Source organism: Cucurbita pepo, chromosome LG13 (genome assembly GCF_002806865.2).
Source record: "Cucurbita pepo subsp. pepo cultivar mu-cu-16 chromosome LG13, ASM280686v2, whole genome shotgun sequence".
Taxonomy (NCBI): Eukaryota; Viridiplantae; Streptophyta; class Magnoliopsida; order Cucurbitales; family Cucurbitaceae; genus Cucurbita; species Cucurbita pepo.
The window spans coordinates 4,048,550-4,066,039 of NC_036650.1; the positions used below are offsets into that span (position 1 = coordinate 4,048,550).

General features: G+C 38.7%; 1 protein-coding gene and 3 non-coding genes across 4 annotated transcripts; 1 reads left to right on the top strand and 3 right to left on the bottom strand.

The window, feature by feature from the left end:
• Window positions 1-1,715: 1,715 nt before the first annotated feature.
• TRNAC-GCA lies at window positions 1,716-1,793 on the bottom strand. The gene has a single exon. It is a non-coding gene; the product is annotated as a tRNA-Cys (tRNA).
• A 7,409-nt stretch (window positions 1,794-9,202) lies between these two features.
• TRNAC-GCA lies at window positions 9,203-9,274 on the bottom strand. Its single transcript has one exon. It is a non-coding gene; the product is annotated as a tRNA-Cys (tRNA).
• Window positions 9,275-10,621: 1,347 nt separating this feature from the next.
• On the bottom strand, window positions 10,622-10,693 carry TRNAY-GUA. The gene has a single exon. It is a non-coding gene; the product is annotated as a tRNA-Tyr (tRNA).
• Window positions 10,694-16,182: 5,489 nt separating this feature from the next.
• LOC111809264 (heavy metal-associated isoprenylated plant protein 22-like) lies at window positions 16,183-17,086 on the top strand. The gene is made up of 3 exons (XM_023695696.1): window positions 16,183-16,310; window positions 16,411-16,486; window positions 16,669-17,086. Exons 1-3 carry the CDS (start codon window positions 16,230-16,232, stop codon window positions 16,959-16,961), a joined length of 450 nt encoding a protein of 149 aa, XP_023551464.1. The 5' UTR covers window positions 16,183-16,229; the 3' UTR covers window positions 16,962-17,086.
• Window positions 17,087-17,490: the final 404 nt, after the last annotated feature.

Below are 17,490 nucleotides of genomic sequence, written 5' to 3' on the forward strand. Positions count from 1 at the left end.
TTATGTCCTCAGCGAGCTACTCTATGGGATATGCGTGTCTTTGGCGAGTTTCTTGGAAATGAGTATTTCAAAGATAGTGTTGGACGACAATGTGTGTGTCGATATTGCGCCCTCATCCCATGTGTCGTAGGATGGATCATATACCCGCAATCTGGTACAAAGTCCTTAAAAGATATGGCATTGACACGAGAGGGTCCGACATCAAAATAGAACTCAGGTGGATAGATATTCGGGATGTCCCCATATTATGAATGACACGTGGGCTCGTTCTCGATGGGAGTGAAGGCATATGGGCCATATTAATTGGGATCCAAGATGACAGATGCATGAAGATCACGACACCAAACATTATATTATCTGATGGTCGAGTAGACAAATACCTTATGATTTTGTATGAAAAAATAAGGGCCCTACTAGGTTTTAACTAGTGACCTACAGTCAAATGCTCTATCACTGAGCTAAAGACCCATCCATTGAATATTTCTCCCTCATCACATGTATCGTACGATGGATCGTATACTTGCTATATGATATGTTGCCCATAAAAGATATGGCATGGACATAGAGGGTCAAAATTAGCTATGATGGGTGATGACATCTCGAGATAGGGATGACATGAAGCATATGGGCCATATCAATTGGGATCCGATGATCAGTTGAGATGTGTGAAGATCACGGCGATGCCGCACAATTTAAAATATACGATCACCATAGACATTATTTTCTGGTGGTCGAACGGACAACTACCTCATGATTTTGTATAAAAAAAGAAAAAACAAGGGCCCTGCCAGGTAAAGGTTTGAACTAGTGACCTCTTAATCTACAGTCAAATGCTCTACCACTAAGCTAAGGACCCATCCATGGATCTTATGTCCTCAGCGAGCTACTCTATGGGATATGCGTGTCTTTGGCGAGTTTCTTGGAAATGAGTATTTCAAAGATAGTGTTGGACGACAATGTGTGTGTCGATATTGCGCCCTCATCCCATGTGTCGTAGGATGGATCATATACCCGCAATCTGGTACAAAGTCCTTAAAAGATATGGCATTGACACGAGAGGGTCCGACATCAAAATAGAACTCAGGTGGATAGATATTCGGGATGTCCCCATATTATGAATGACACGTGGGCTCGTTCTCGATGGGAGTGAAGGCATATGGGCCATATTAATTGGGATCCAAGATGACAGGTGCATGAAGATCACGACACCAAACATTATATTATCTAATGGTCGAGTAGACAAATACCTTGTGATTTTGTATGAAAACATAAGGGCCTTACTAGGTTTTAACTAGTGACCTGCAGTCAAATGCTCTATCACTGAGCTAAAGACCCATCCATTGTTTTTATTTCCTTAGCGAGCTACTCTATGGGACATGGGTGTCTTTGGCGACTTGATGACATGGGCGTATCGATATTTCTCCCTCATCACATGTATCGTACGATGGATCGTATACTTGCTATATGATACGTTGCCCATAAAAGATATGGCATGGACATAGAGGGTCAAAATTAGCTATGATGGGTGATGACATCTCGAGATAGGGATGACATGAAGCATATGGGCCATATCAATTGGGATCCGATGACGAGTTGAGATGTGTGAAGATCACGGCGATGCCGCACAATTTAAAATATACGATCACCACAGACATTATTTTCTGATGGTCGAACGGACAACTACCTCATGATTTTGTATAAAAAAAGAAAAAATAAGGGCCCTACCAGGTTCGGGTTCGAACTGGTGACCTCTTGATCTGCAGTCAAATGCTCTACCACTGAGCTAAGGACCCATCCATGGGTCTTATGTCCTCAGCGAGCTACTCTATGCGATATGCATGTCATTGGCGAGTTTCTTGGAAATGAGTATTTCAAAGATAGTGTTGGACGACAATGTGTGTGTCGATATTGCGCCCTCATCCCATGTGTCGTAGGATGGATCATATACCCTCAATCTTATACGAAGTCCTTAAAAGATATGACATTGACACGAGATGGTTGAACATGGAAATAGAACTCGGAATAAATCAATGCATGAAGATCATGACACCAGACATGATAATCGTAAAAGATATGGCATTGACACGAGAGGGTCCAACATCAAAATAGAACTCGGAATGAATCAATGCTTGAAGATCATGACACTAGACATGATATTATCTGATGGTCGAGTGGACAAATACCTCGTGATTTTGTATGAAAAAAAATCAGGGCGCTACTAGGTTCGAACTAGTGACCTACTGTAATGACCCTAATATTTTACCTTGAAATGAAGAATATACATTAAATGGGCCCTATTCATAAATGCGACTTACTCGAAATGCGGAATATACAAGCCCTATTCATAAATGCGACTTACTCTCGCTTTTTATTACCTCGTGAAAGAGAAAACGATTACAAGGAAAAATAAAAGAACATTATTGAAATAAAGGAAAACTAACAAAACCAAAATGAATGTTTTATTCTACCCTATGATTTATTATGCAAATATATTTCAACCTATACTAACCTACTAATGATGCAAAACGAATTCAACCTAGACTACGAAATGGAAAAAAAAAAAAAACAACTATCCTATGCATGTACCACGGTCCCGAGGTGTACGATACCGCCGTCATTGTCACATGGGTGCCTTGCCATTTCTAGAATACTCAGTAAGTGGCCCCTTATCAGGGTTATGCGACAATCACATGCAATGGATTGATGAGACCTTATCGTTTCGTTTCATTTTCCCTATGGTGTAATCCTAACGGGTATTCGTGGTCGTGTACCATATACTCTACACACAGCCCATACGTGTGAGTATGGGCTCACCAGCTAGTTCGCACACCGCTGGGTCACTGTCCTGATCCAGTGGGCATACTCTGGGAGCCCCTTATACCGGGACCCATTAAAACTAGAACCGTCAAGGCAGCGCTATGCAATGCATAACGATCATTGTCCTACCATTAGATGTATGCGTTCGTACCCTCGTGATGGGATGGGGGTATCCCCCCAAATGCATGAACACACACAATGCATGAGGTCCCCCTATTACTACATTTATCTTTAATGACCATAACCCCCCTGTCACGTTCCATGCTTCATGTCATTCTCATTTTCAATTCACATTTCCTACACATTTCTATCGGGGTTATGATTCCAGACAGTTTACCGTGTTTCATGTTATACAAATAATGTTGTTCACATTCACATATTCCATACAAACATGCCATAATCATTCAAGGACCACATATCGTCACATGCATAACCTATCACATCAAACTAAGCAGCATACATAGCATACATACACGTTCACATGATTTCGTACTTAAGCATATTAAACTAGCATACAATTTAATGACACGTGCAAATCCACGGGCACGTGCCAACATACAGCAAATAACACGTAACCTACGACGAGTGGACTATGAAGAAACCTTCTCTCCTGTTGCTATGCTTAAATCGATTAGAATACTCTTGTCTATTGCAACATTTTATGATTATGAAATTTGGCAAATGGATGTTAAGACAACCTTTCTAAACGGCAATCTTGAAAAGAGTATCTATATGGCTCAACTAGAGGGGTTCATTGAACAGGATCACGAGCAAAGGGTTTGCAAGCTTAAAAAATCCATTTATGGGTTGAAGCAAACATCTCGATCCTGGAATATAAAGTTTGATACTGCGATCAAATCTTATGGCTTTAAACAGAATGTTAACGAACCTTGTGTTTATAAAAGGATAGTCAACTCTACAGTAGTTTTCCTAGTGTTGTACGTTGACGATATCCTACTCATTGGAAATGATGTGAGATTTCTGACTGACATTAAGCATTGGCTAGCGACACAATTCCAAATGAAAGATTTGGGAGAGGCTCAGTTTGTTCTTGGAATCCAAATTGTTCGGAATCGCAAGAACAAAACACTAGCATTGTCTCAAGCATCGTACATCGACAAAATGTTGATTCGATATAAGATGCAGGACTCCAAGAAAGGATTATTACCTTTCAGGCATGGAGTTCATTTGTCGAAGGAACAAAGTCCTAAGACACCTCAAGAAGTTGAGGATATGAAACACATTCCCTATGCATCAGCGGTCGGTAGTCTGATGTATGCTATGCTATGTACCCGACCCGACATATGCTATGCTGTGGGAATTGTCAGCAGATATCAGTCCAATCCGGGACGTACTCATTGGACTGCCGTTAAGAATATCCTCAAGTATCTTAGGAGAACGAGGGACTATATGCTAATGTACGGTGCTAAGGATCTGATCCTTACAGGGTACACTGACTCAGATTTTCAGACCGATGTAGATACAAGGAAATCGACATCAGGATCTGTCTTCACTCTGAACGGAGGAGCAGTAATATGGAGAAGCATAAAGCAAGGTTGCATTGCTGATTCCACCATGGAGGCTGAGTATGTTGCTGCTTGTGAAGCAGCGAAAGAATCTGTATGGCTTAGGAAGTTCTTAACTGATTTGGAAGTCGTTCCAAATATGCATCTTCCCGTCACTCTTTATTGTGATAACAGTGGAGCAGTTGCAAATTCAAAAGAACCAAGAAGCCATAAGCGAGGAAAACATATTGAGCGCAAATATCATCTCATAAGGGAGATTGTGCAACGAGGAGATGTGATCGTCACACAGATAGCTTCAGAACACAACATTGCTGATCCATTTACAAAGCCCCTCACGGCTAAAGTGTTTGAAGGGCACCTAGTGAGTCTAGGACTACGAGTTATGTAATCTAGGGCAAGTGGGAGAAAAGGCATGAGTATGTGATGCCCTAGTTTATTGTATTTCTCTCTACTCAACGTTATAAAACCCCACTAGAGTTTTAGTCCAAGTGGGAGTTTGTTGGGTTTTATGTCCTAAAACTCATAGTTTGTAAACAAAGATATATTCTATTTTCAATAAAGTTATTATTGTTGTTTATTCAGAAAAAATTGTTATTGAATAAAGTGAACTTTACGATCATTAATCTAAATCCAATAAACTAAGAACACTCTGGCTATAGTATGACTACTTGAACTATATGTAGAGACATAAGAGTGGATCAAGTTCAAGTATATAGTCAAAATGATCTATAGTATAAGGATAAGGCTGAGTACCTTATTCTGGGGACACTATGGATGCGGCCCACTTTTGTATATGATATAAACAATGCGATCACTAAATTGTGCATGTGGAGACATGTGAGTGGGGGCGTCCTATGCAATGAGTATTGCATAAGATCGGACCATGAAGAAAACCACTCTCACTTTATAAAGTCGTTTACTGTTGAGACTGATTTTCTTTTCATTCGATAACCTAGGTAACTCGGTTTTAATCCTGAGCTAACCATGAACTCCTGTTTATTCGGAATTATCCTTAGATTTGCATGGGTGAGAGTGGCTCTAGTTCGCCGACTCAACAGGCCTCCCATTTCAGGGGTAAGACTGGGTGAATGGCTGGGGACGTGGGGTGCAAGACGGAATTCACTCCTACCCACTTTTAGGGATAGAAGAAAGGTAGTTCCCTTAAGCACTGACTCCAGGTCTTGAACAAGGGGCCCCACCCTCTCATTGGCCTGAGAGGGATTCGGTTTACTGGTTGGACCACAAACCAATTGTTTATTAGAGGATCAGTGAGACATAAGGAACAAGAAGTAACTTCAGGGGTAAAACGGTAAATTGACCCAGCTCTAGTTACGAACAACCTGTGAAGGATCGACTTACTAATCATGGTTATATCAAATGGACAGAAATATATCTATAGTGAGGGGAGTGCAACTACTAGGCTATAGTGGAGTGTCCTAGTAGTTAACGAATGTTGGTTAACCAGGTTAATGAGTTTAATCGGTTAATCTTGGATCGTTGGAGCCCATGATCTATAGGTCCATTAGGTCCCTCTGCTAGCTCATATCGGACTAAACCATAGAACAGTGTGACGAGTGAGTTCGAAGTGTTCGAATTCAAATTAGGGAATATGCGCTACATATATACGATATATTTAACCGCATTTTTGTTTTATTTACGAATTAAACAAAAAGAGAGAATCTGAGATATTTAAATAAGATTTAAATATCTTAATCAATTATGTGTCGGAATTGATTGGGATTGGCATTTGAATTAATATTAAATATTAATTAAATAGTTTAATTAATTATTTAATGTTACTTTAATTTGAAATTCATTATTCAAATTAATTGTTGAATTAAAATGAAGAAAGTCAAAATGTTGACTTCATTTAATGGAAAAATCCATGTTAGTGGAATTTTGAGGTGTCAAAATTTGGTTTAACCAAACTTGCATGTTTGCCAAATAAACCCCACAAGTTTGAGTGGAATTTTGAGTGTCAAAATTTGGTTAACTCAAACATGCATGCTTGCCACATAATCCCAAACATTTGAGTGGAATTTTAAGTGTCAAAATTTGGTGATCTCAAATTTGCATGAACATGCAAACATGACTCTTTAAATAGAGTGATCATGGTACATGGAAGGTCTTCTTCTTGGTGAAAAACCTTGAGAAAAACCTCTCACAAACACTCTTTTCACATATACAAAATCCCTCCCAAATTTAGTCACTCACCGGATTCCACAATCCCGTTCTAAGGTTGGAGGATAGTGGAGAAGACACTAGTGGTGGTTCGAAACCGGTTCGTGAGGAAAAATGAGTTTGAACTACAAAAGGTTAGTATTTAAACTCATTAAGTTTTAATACTTATGAACATGCTAGTTATTTACTATAATTGATGTTCTAAAAGTGCCTAAGATCCAAATTGCTTCCGCATGTGTTATATGAACACCATCAATACTCATTATATGATATGGTGCCGGTATAAGATATGACATGGACATAGAGAGTCAAAATTAGCTATGATGGGTGATGACATCTCAAGATTAGGATGACATGAAGGCATATGGGCCATATTAATTAGGATCCTAGATGACGAGTTGAGATGCATGAAGATCACGGCGACGCCGCATAGTTTAAAATATACAATCATACCAGACATGATATTTTCTGAAGGTTGAATGGACAAATATCTCATAATTTTGTATCAAAAAAAGAAAAAATAAGAATCCTACTAAGTTCAAACTAGTGAACTCTTGATCCACAATCAAAGGTTCTACCACTAACCCAAAGTCCCATCCATTGGTTTTTTTGTTGTCAGCGAGGTACTCTATGGGATATGGGTATCTTTGGCGACTTTCTTTAAAACGGTCTTTCATGGATAGGGTCGGATGACATGGGTGTGTCGGTATTTCTCCCTCACCACATATATCGTAGGATGAATTGTATACTCGCTATATGATACGGTGTCCATAAAAAATATGGCATGGACAGGTCCAACGCATCAATAGAAATTAGATGGATGGATGTTCGGGATATCCCCATATTATGAATTACACGTAGGCCCATTCTCGATGGGAATGAATGAATTAGCTATGATGGGTGATGGCATCTCGAGATTAGGATGACAGGAAGGCAGATGGGCCATATACGCCGCACAATTTAATCCAACGGACAACTACCTCACCTCGTGCATATGGTCACGACACCAGACATGATATTTTTCTGATGGTTGGATAAGGGCCTTACCAAGTTTGAACTGATGACCTCTTGATCTATAGTCAAATACTCTACTACTGAGCTAAAGACCCATTCATGGATTTTATGTCCTTAGCGAGCTACTCTATGGGACATGGGCGTCTTTGGCGACTTTCTTTAAAATAGGTGTTTCATGGATAGCGTTGGATGAAATGGAAGTGTGTCGATATTTCTCCCTCAACACATGTATCGTAGGATGGATCGTATACTTGCTATATGATATGGTGCCTGTAAAAAATATGACATGGACATAGAGGGTCCAAATTAGCTATGATGGGCGATGACATCTCAAGATTGGGATGACATGAAGGCATATGGGCCAAATTAATTGGGATCCTAGATAACGAGTTGAGATACATGAAGATCACGACGACGCCACACAGTTTAAAATGTACGATGACACCAGACATGATGTTTTCTGATGCTCGAATGGACAACTACCTCGTGATTTTGTATCAACAAAAGAAAAAAATAGTCAAATGCTCAACCACTGAGATAAGAACCATCCATGAGTCTTATGTCCTCAACAAGCTACTCTATGGGACATGCGTGTCTTTGGGGAGTTTCTTGGAAATGAGTATTGCAAGGATAGTGTTGGACGATATGGGTGTGTCGACATTGTGCCCACACACCATGTATTGTAGGATGGATTGTATACCCACAATCTAATACAAAGTCCGTAAAAGATATGACATGGACACAAGAGGGTCCAATACCAAAATAGAACTCAGACAGCATGGGTGTATCGACATTGCGCCCTCACCCCATGTGTCGGAGGTTGGATCATATACTCGCTATTTGATACGAAGTCCAAAAAATATATGACATGGACACGATAGGGTCCAGCGCCTCAATAGAACTTAAATGGATGGATATTCGGGATGTCTCCATATTATGAATGACATGTGGGCCCGTTCTAGATGGAAATGAATGAACGAGCTATGATGGGTGATGACAAGAAGGCATATGAGCCATATTAATTGGGATTGTCGTGATTGCCTAAGAAGAATGACGACACACAGTTTAAAATGTACGATCGTTTAGGGTCCTCTACTAGGTTCGAGCTGGTGACCTCTTGATCTACAGTCAAATACTATACCATTGAGCTAAGGACCCACAATGGATGGATGTTTGAGATGTCTCCATATTATGAATAACACGTGGGCTGAGATGTCTCCATATTATGAATAACACGTGGGCCCGTTCTCGATAGAAATGAATGAACGAGCTATGATGGGTGATGACATCTCGAGATTGGGATGATATGAAGACATATGGGGCATATTAATTGGGATGACGAGTGGAATGCATGAAGATCATGTTATTTTCTAATGGTGGAGTGGATAACTACCAGGTTTAAATGTCTCGATGTGAACTGGTGACCTCTTGATCTGTAGTGAAATGCTCTGTCTCGATGTGAACTGGTGACCTCTTGATCTGTAGTGAAATGCTCTACCACTGAGCTAAGGACCCGAGATGGATGGATGGATGTTTGAGATGTCTAGATGTCTCCATATTATGAATAACATGTGGGTCCGTTATTAATAGAAATGAATGAATGAGCTATGATGGGTGATGACATCTCGAGATTGGATAACCGATGTGATAGCAAAGAAACAATAAGGGCCCTACCAAGTTCGAACTGGTGACCTCTTGATCTGCAGTCAAATGCTCTACCACTTTGCTAAGGACCCAAGATGGATGGATGTTTGGGATGTCTCCATATTATGAATGACACATGGGCACGTTCTCGATGGAAATGAATGAAAGAGATATGATGGGTGATGACATCTCGAGATTGGGATGACATGAAGGCATATGGGCCATATTAATTGGGATCTTGGATGATGAGTGGAGATGCATGAAGATCACGACAACACAACACAATTTAAAATGTACGATCTTCGTGAAAACTACCTCTGTGATTTTGTATAAAAAAAAGCCCGTTCTCGATAGAAATGAATGAAAGAGCTATGATGGGTGATGATATCTCGAGATTGGGATGACATGAAGGCATATGGGCCATATTAATTAGGATCTTGGATGATGAGTGGAGATGCATAAAGATCATGACGATGCAACACAGTTTAAAATGTACGATCTTCGTGAAAACTACCTCTGTGATTTTGTATCAAAAAAGGAAAAATATGTGAAACTACCTCTGTGATTTTGTATCAAAAAAAGGAAAAATATGTACGATCTTCGTGAATACTACACCTCTGTGATTTTGTATCAAAAAAAGGAAAAATAAGGGCTCCAACTATACAATCATTTAGGGCCTTACTAGGTTCAAACTGGTGAACTCTTGATTTACAGTCAAATGCTCTACCACTAAGCTAAGACCCAAGATGGATGGATGTTTGGGATGTCTCCATATTATGAATGACACGTGGGCTCGTTCTCCATGGAAATGAATGAACGAGCTATGATGGGTGATGACATCTCTAGATTGGGATGACATGAAGGCATATGACCCATATTAATTGGGACTTGGATGATGAGTGGAGATGCATGAAGATCTTCGTGAAAACTACCTCTGTGATTTTGGATGGACAAGTGTTTGTGATGTCTCCATATTATGAATGAGATGTGGGCCCGTTCTCGATAGAAATGAATGAACTAGCTATGATGGGTGATTACATCTCAAGATTGGGATGATATAAAGACATATGGGCCATATTAATTGGGATCCTGGTGACGAGTGGAGATGCATGAAGATCATGACGACGCAACAGAGTTTAAAATGTACGATCTTCGTGACACCAAACATGATGATATTTTCTGATGGTCGAGTAGACAACTACCTTGTGATTTTGTATCTAAAAAAGAAACAATAAGGGCCCTACCAGTTCAACTTGGTGATCTCTTGATCTGCAATCAAATGCTCTACCACTAAGCTAAGAACCTAAGACGAATGGATGTTAGGGATATCTCCATATTATGAATGACACGTGGGCCCGTTCTCGATGGAAATGAATGAACGAGCTATGATGGGTGATGACATCTCCGGATTGGGATTACATGAAGGCTTATGAGCAATAAGGGCCCTACCAGGTTCAAACTAATGACCTCTTGATCTACAATCAAATGCTCTACCAATGAGCTAAGGACCCAAGATAGATAAATGTTTGGGATGTCTCCATACTATGAATAACACAGTGGACCCGTTCTCGATGAAAATGAATGAACGAGCTATGATGGGTGATGACATCTCGAGAGGATAAAATAAGGGCCCTACGAGGTTCAAACTGGTGACTTCTTAATCTACAATCAAATGCTCTACCACTAAGCTAAGGACCCAAGACGAATGGATGTTTGGAATGTCTCCATATTATGAATGACACGTGGGCCGGTTCTCGATGGAAATGAATGAAGGAGCTATGATGGGTGATGACATCTTGAGATTGGGATCACGAGTTGAGATGCATGAAGATGACACAGCACAGTTTAAAATGTATGTTGTGACACCCGACATGATATTTTATGATGGTCGATTGTACACTACCTCGTGATTTTGAATCAAAAAAAGAAAAAATAAGGACCCTACCAAGTTCAAACTTTTGGTCTTTTGATTTGTAGTCAAATGCTCTACCAATGAGCTAAGGACCCAAGATAGTTGGATATTTTGGATGTCTTCATATTATGAATGATACGTGGGCCCGTTCTTGATGGAAATGAATGAACAAGCTAGGACCCAAGATGGATGGATGTTTGGGATGTCTCCATATTATGAATAACAAGTGGGCTCATTCTCGATGGAAAGGAATGAACAAACTATGATGGGTGATGCATCTCGAGATTGGGATGACATGAAGGCATATGAGCCATATTAATTGGGATCCTGGATGATGTGAGATGCATGAAGATCATGGCCACACAGTTTAAAATGTACGATCTCGTGACACCAAACATGATATTTTTCTGATGGTCGAGTGGGCAACTACTTCATGATTTTGTATCAAAAAAAGAAAAAATAAGGGTCGTACCAAGTTCAAATTGGTGACCTCTTGATTTGCGGTCAAATGCTCTACTATTTAGCTAAGGACCCATCCATGCATTTTATGTTCTGAGCGAGCTACTCTATGGGATATGCTTGTCTTTGGCGACTTTCTTGGAGATGAGTCTTTCAAGGATAGTGTCGGACGACACGGGTGTGTCGACATTGCGCCCTCATCCCATCTGTCGAAGATTGGATCATATACCCGTTATCTGATAAGAAGTTCGTAAAATATATGGCATGGACATGAGAGTGTCAAATGCCTCAATAGAACTCAGAGGGATAAATGTTCGAGATGTCTCCATATTATGAATGACATGTGGGCCGGTTCTCGATGTGAATGAATAAACGCGCCATGATGGGCGATGAAATCTCAAGACTTGGTATGACATGAAGGCATATGGGCCGTTAATTGGGATCCTAGATGACGAGTTAAGATACTGAAAATCAGGACTACACAATTTGGATGACATGAAGATCATGACGATGCCACATAATATAAATCGTAGAACCTTGACCAAGACATGATATTTTATGACGGCCGGAGTGGACAATTATCTCGTGATTTTCTACTCTAAAAAATAAAAAATAAAGGCCCTTTTGGGTGTGGACTAATAACCTCTTAATCTACCATCAAATGCACTACCATTGAGCTAAAAACCCATCCATGTTTTTTTTTTTTTTTGTCCTAAGCTAGCTACCTTATCACACATGGATGTCTTAGGTGACTTTCTTTGGAATGAATCTTTCCAGAGTTACGTATAGCACATGCGAGCCACGATTTTGTAACAAATAAAAAGAAAAATTAAGGGCCCTATCAAATTTAAACCTGCTACAAAATCATGTGTAGGGCATTGGATTGAGCTAAAATAATAAGTATATTATGTGTGATGTCTGTTAAGGTTTGAAATGTCCCTATAATGAGATTTGAATGGAATGTTGTATGAAATGAATTTCACTATGCTAAATACTCGAAATTGAGAATGATAACTGTACTCCAAGTGATTGATTGAGTTATCTCCATGTATAAGCATACATGAATTTATTGAGTTAGAATATGGCGCTAGAGCCACGACGATTTTACGATAACCTAGGTCAATACGCTTTTAGTAGATCAAGCACTCCAATTTTGTGAACGATGATCAGAGGTCAAAACTCTAGTGCTTCAAGAATCGAATTAGATTAACCCCGAAGAGCTAGTCTAGAGAGTCTTGGAAATAAGATTTGGAGTTTTAAACCACTTAGACACCTTAAAAACTTAATTAATCTCTATCGCGCCCAGGAAAAACTAAGAAAGCTTACTGGACCTACTATTTCATCCTATACACCATTATCCTATAAGCAACTTTGAGTACAACCTAATAGTGCCCTTGCCAAGAAGTAGGTATATAGGAGCCAGTACTATTGAGTTTGACCTAGATCAGAATGGAATAGCATGTCAAGGTGACTAGGTGCCAGTATCATGTAGAAATGGCTAAAATTTGTTTGAATAGGGTCTTTACAATATAAACCCGTCATGAAAGGAAACGAAGGACCACACAAGTTGACTCAGTAGCCCGACACACGGGATCACTCATCCAAACTTTTTGATTTTATGTTTCCTATAGAAGGATCGCCAATTAACCTGACATCAAAATGCTTAGAGAGTGACACCATGCAGTCCTATAATATATTACAAAATTGTACTTCTAGACCCAAGACACTAATAATTCACTTACAGGGCAAAGTTATCAAGCTAGGTTAACGAATCAAAAAAGTTGGTTCATCTAAGAGCTCAGATACGCCATCCAGCAGATTCACGACGCTAGAGAAAGTGAACAACTCCCTAACTCCGAGGGATTTTTATGATGAGCAAGAGAACTACTTTGAACTTCAAGGTCTTTCCGAAGCTCATATATTAGAGCCTACAAGTAGGTTGTTTAATTAGTATGTTTATACTCATCAGATTTTACTTTTCATTTTTAAGTGACTACCAATTGTTGACCGTTCAAGGTGGGAAAGCATTTGAAACTTGCATAGTTACAAAGGAGGGTCATCTTGGGGCGTCAATCCGAAGTATAGTTATAACTACAATGAATGATTTTTAGCCATGGACACTAAGGGCCCTACCAGGTTCGAACCGATGACCTCTTGATCTGCAATCAATAGTAAAACCACGTGGAAAATAGAGAACTGATCGAATCAACTAATTCAACCACATTGTCGTCATCTACCTTGAAAAACTTTCATGCACATGGTTTGTTTTCAAATGTGAGTTTCTTTTGCTCATAGCTTGCATTATAGACCTTAATATCTTCTAGTCTCTCTTAAAAACTTGAAAATATCTTCAAACACGAACTTAATGAGTCGAGAATCACTAGATTTCATTAAGAAACGAGCAAGTTATGAACGTTCAAAGTTTTGTAGGTTCATCCAATTTACCTTTCATTTTCAAAAATTGATTCTCATAGTACAAGCTTCCTTAGCTCTCATTTCTTTCTCCAATCTTAACGAGCTCATTCTCCCAAATTTTTACCAACAAAAAATAATTTCAATCCATGAAGAAACAAGGGTGAATTTGGTCATGGAACTTTCGGTTCAAACCTATGATTTTATTATCTTAAGCTCATTTTTCAATTTCTATCTTCCCGTACTCTTTGGTCCAAACTTGCAATAGCTCAAGTCCACCATTAGCAGGTATTGGTCCAAACTTGCAATAGCTCCCACCGTCACTCTTTCCAGAAGTTCTTTAGGACACTACTGCTTGTTTATTTATTTGTGGATATCCAATATGGTGTTCATTAGCTTATTCACGAAGTGGTCGTCGTTAATTAAATCGTTAACTAAAGCTCTTGGAATACAAAATTGAGTGAATAATTTTCTTAAAAGAATTTTAATATTGTTCTCGCCATCATTTTAATTGCATGGAACTGTCTCCTACTCATTTGGGCACATAGTCTACAACTACAAAATCAATTCATTCCTTTTCTTGATACTTCCAGTTCTTTGACATCGATCACATCCTTTACAATATGTTGCTGCATCCTTGAAGATTATGGGCAAAAAAATCTACTTGCTGCTCTCTTGGATAAGAAAAATATGATAATTTTTTGTGCAAATTGGCATTGTCTTGGCAAGGAATGATTGATATCTTGGGTAGAGATGCTACCTCTTCCTATCTCATAAGACCCTGATATGGTATCTCTTTTTAAACGTTCGGCGACACTTCTACAAGAACCACCACAGAGTTGAAAAGCCTAGGGGATCTATGTGTCGGCTAGTTACTAAGTTTACCTGTGTAGTCCCTCTTCCCATCTCCAGATGGGTTTACAGTGCAATGACCCTTTTTAGGGAGTCAACATGAGCTAAACTATTTGTGTAGTCCCTCATCCCTCTCGAGACGAATTAGAGTTGCAACCTCGGCCCCTGACCTATTTTTACACATGATAGTAACTTCTCAAGTAGCCTCGATGAGCTATCCTATCTCACCTTGGTCAAGCTCAATAGTACGGATTTCTCTGAACACCTACTACTTGGCAGAGGGATTATTAAGTTCGACCCTGAACGCCAAATAGTGGTAATGAGATATCAGAGGAAATAGAAAGCAGTCTGACTCTGGTGATATCATTCACACTAATGGTAGGCATGATAAGTTCTTTTAGCCATCCTTGTATGTCGTGGAGATTTACTATTAGATTTTTAGGGCGTCTAGGAAATTCAAATCTCGAACTCTCATTTTCAGGCCACTTTGGACTAGCTCCTTGAGGCTAATTTGCTTCTAAGAGTTTTAGGTTCTTAACCATTAATCGTCACTCACGATCCAGGGATGCTCGATTTACTAAAAACATTCTGACCTAAGTCAACTTAAAATTGTCCTAGCTCTAGTGCCTACTCTTACATGAGTACAATCATACATATTTTAATCGGGAGATAATTCTATCAATCACCTAGAATTAAAGAACTCATTCACTAAGAATACATGCAAGCCCAACAGGAAGATAACATTTTTCAATCACCTAGAGCATAGAACACATCCTCAAAACTTCACGCAAGCTCAACATAAAGATATTAATCCTTAAATAAATTCGATTTTATGATCAAATGGATTAATTTTAAAAGTTTTATGTAAATTAATATTTCAAACATTTTTTTTTAATGAAGGTAAAATTGGAAGGAGAAAATTAAATATTTAGTAAAAATTTGATTTCTTCCTCATTTGGACAAATTAATGTTTTGGTTTAAAATATATATGGTAGGAAGCCGACACAATTAGATTGAGTGATGACAAGGCTTCTTCGACAGTGATTACAAGAGCAAAACAACAAAACTAATCAATTTCATAAAATGAATTAACAAATAAAAAGCTATAAAATCAAGACACAAAGCCAAACACAGTGGTTTCATTAGGTGAATAATCAAAGATAATTTATTTAATTTGGGATAAAATCCCACAAACATATTTAAAAGTTTCCAAGACCTGTCTTTCACTGATTGGATACAAAAAGTCAAACATCTTTTCGTAAAAAACATTGTAAAACAAGAGTTCACTACTTACACTCAAAGCTTCTGTTTTTTTTGTGTTTCTTTGGTGGGTTTATATATAATGCCCACATAGACCACAAATCCACAGCTCCCAACTGTTCTTGAGAAATTTGAAGAACCAAAATTAAGAAATGGGTATTGCTGATTTTGTTTCAGATTGGTTAACAGATAATCTTGGCTCAAGGAAAAAGAAGAAACGAAAGCCAAACCAGGTATATGTATATATATATATATATATATAGGTTGTTCATTATCTATCATACATATATATATCTCGTGTTCATATTTTCGTTTCCTTTTGACGATTTATAGACGGTAGAGATCAAAGTGAAGATGGACTGTGATGGGTGTGAGAGGAGAATTAAGAATGCTGTTTCCTCCGTCAAAGGTCTCGGATTTCTACTTTTGTTCACGATTATTATATTTTCAAAGCTAAATTATCGTTAATTTTTTCATAAATATTTCAAAATCGCAATCGAAATAGAATTTTTGGATCGAACTAGTTTAAATTTTTAGACATAAACCAATTAGGCATAATAAATTACAATAATATTGACTTTTGTTGGTTAGGAGTGAAGTCAGTGGAGGTGAACAGAAAGCAAAGCAAAGTAACAGCGGTTGGATATGCTGAGCCAAGTAAGGTGTTAAAAAAGGTTCAAAGCACAGGAAAGAAGGCTGAGCTTTGGCCTTATGTCCCCTACAGTGTGGTTGCTTATCCTTATGTTGCTCAGGCGTACGACAAGAAGGCGCCCCCTGGCTACGTCAAGAAGGCGCCCCAAGCCTTCCCCGTCGACGAGGCGCCCGATCAGAGGTTGACGATGATGTTTAGTGATGAAAATCCGAATGCTTGTTCTATTATGTAGCAAAATAATTATGTATGTTTGGATGAAGAGAAAGGTGGTGATAGTGATTAGGTATGAGTTGGGATTTAGATTGTAATATAGTCTCTTGAGTAGACGTGTTTTTGTTCATATGCTATTGATGCTTGAGAAAGTGTTGGAAGCAAGCTATCATAAATAATAGAAATACAAACAAGTTTTCATCTGGGATAAAAAAGACAAATAAGTGCCCCAACTCATTTGAATTTAAAATAATTCACTTCTAATAGAGTCAAGCATGACATTTTCTCGTGTATGAGTGTACAACTAGCCTATGATGATTTGAGTTGGAAGGTGAAAAAAGGACTGCACTCGATTCGAATCGATGACCTCTTGATCCTGCACTCAAATTGACAAGGAATCATTACGAGGGAATAAAGATTTGGATTAATTTGTTGATCGAATAATTCAAGCCAAGAACACTTGTTTGAGATTTGAAATACTCCACAAGTAAGAACGATTATGTCAAGCTTGAATGATTCTAAACATGCCACCTAAACAACATAAAATCAAA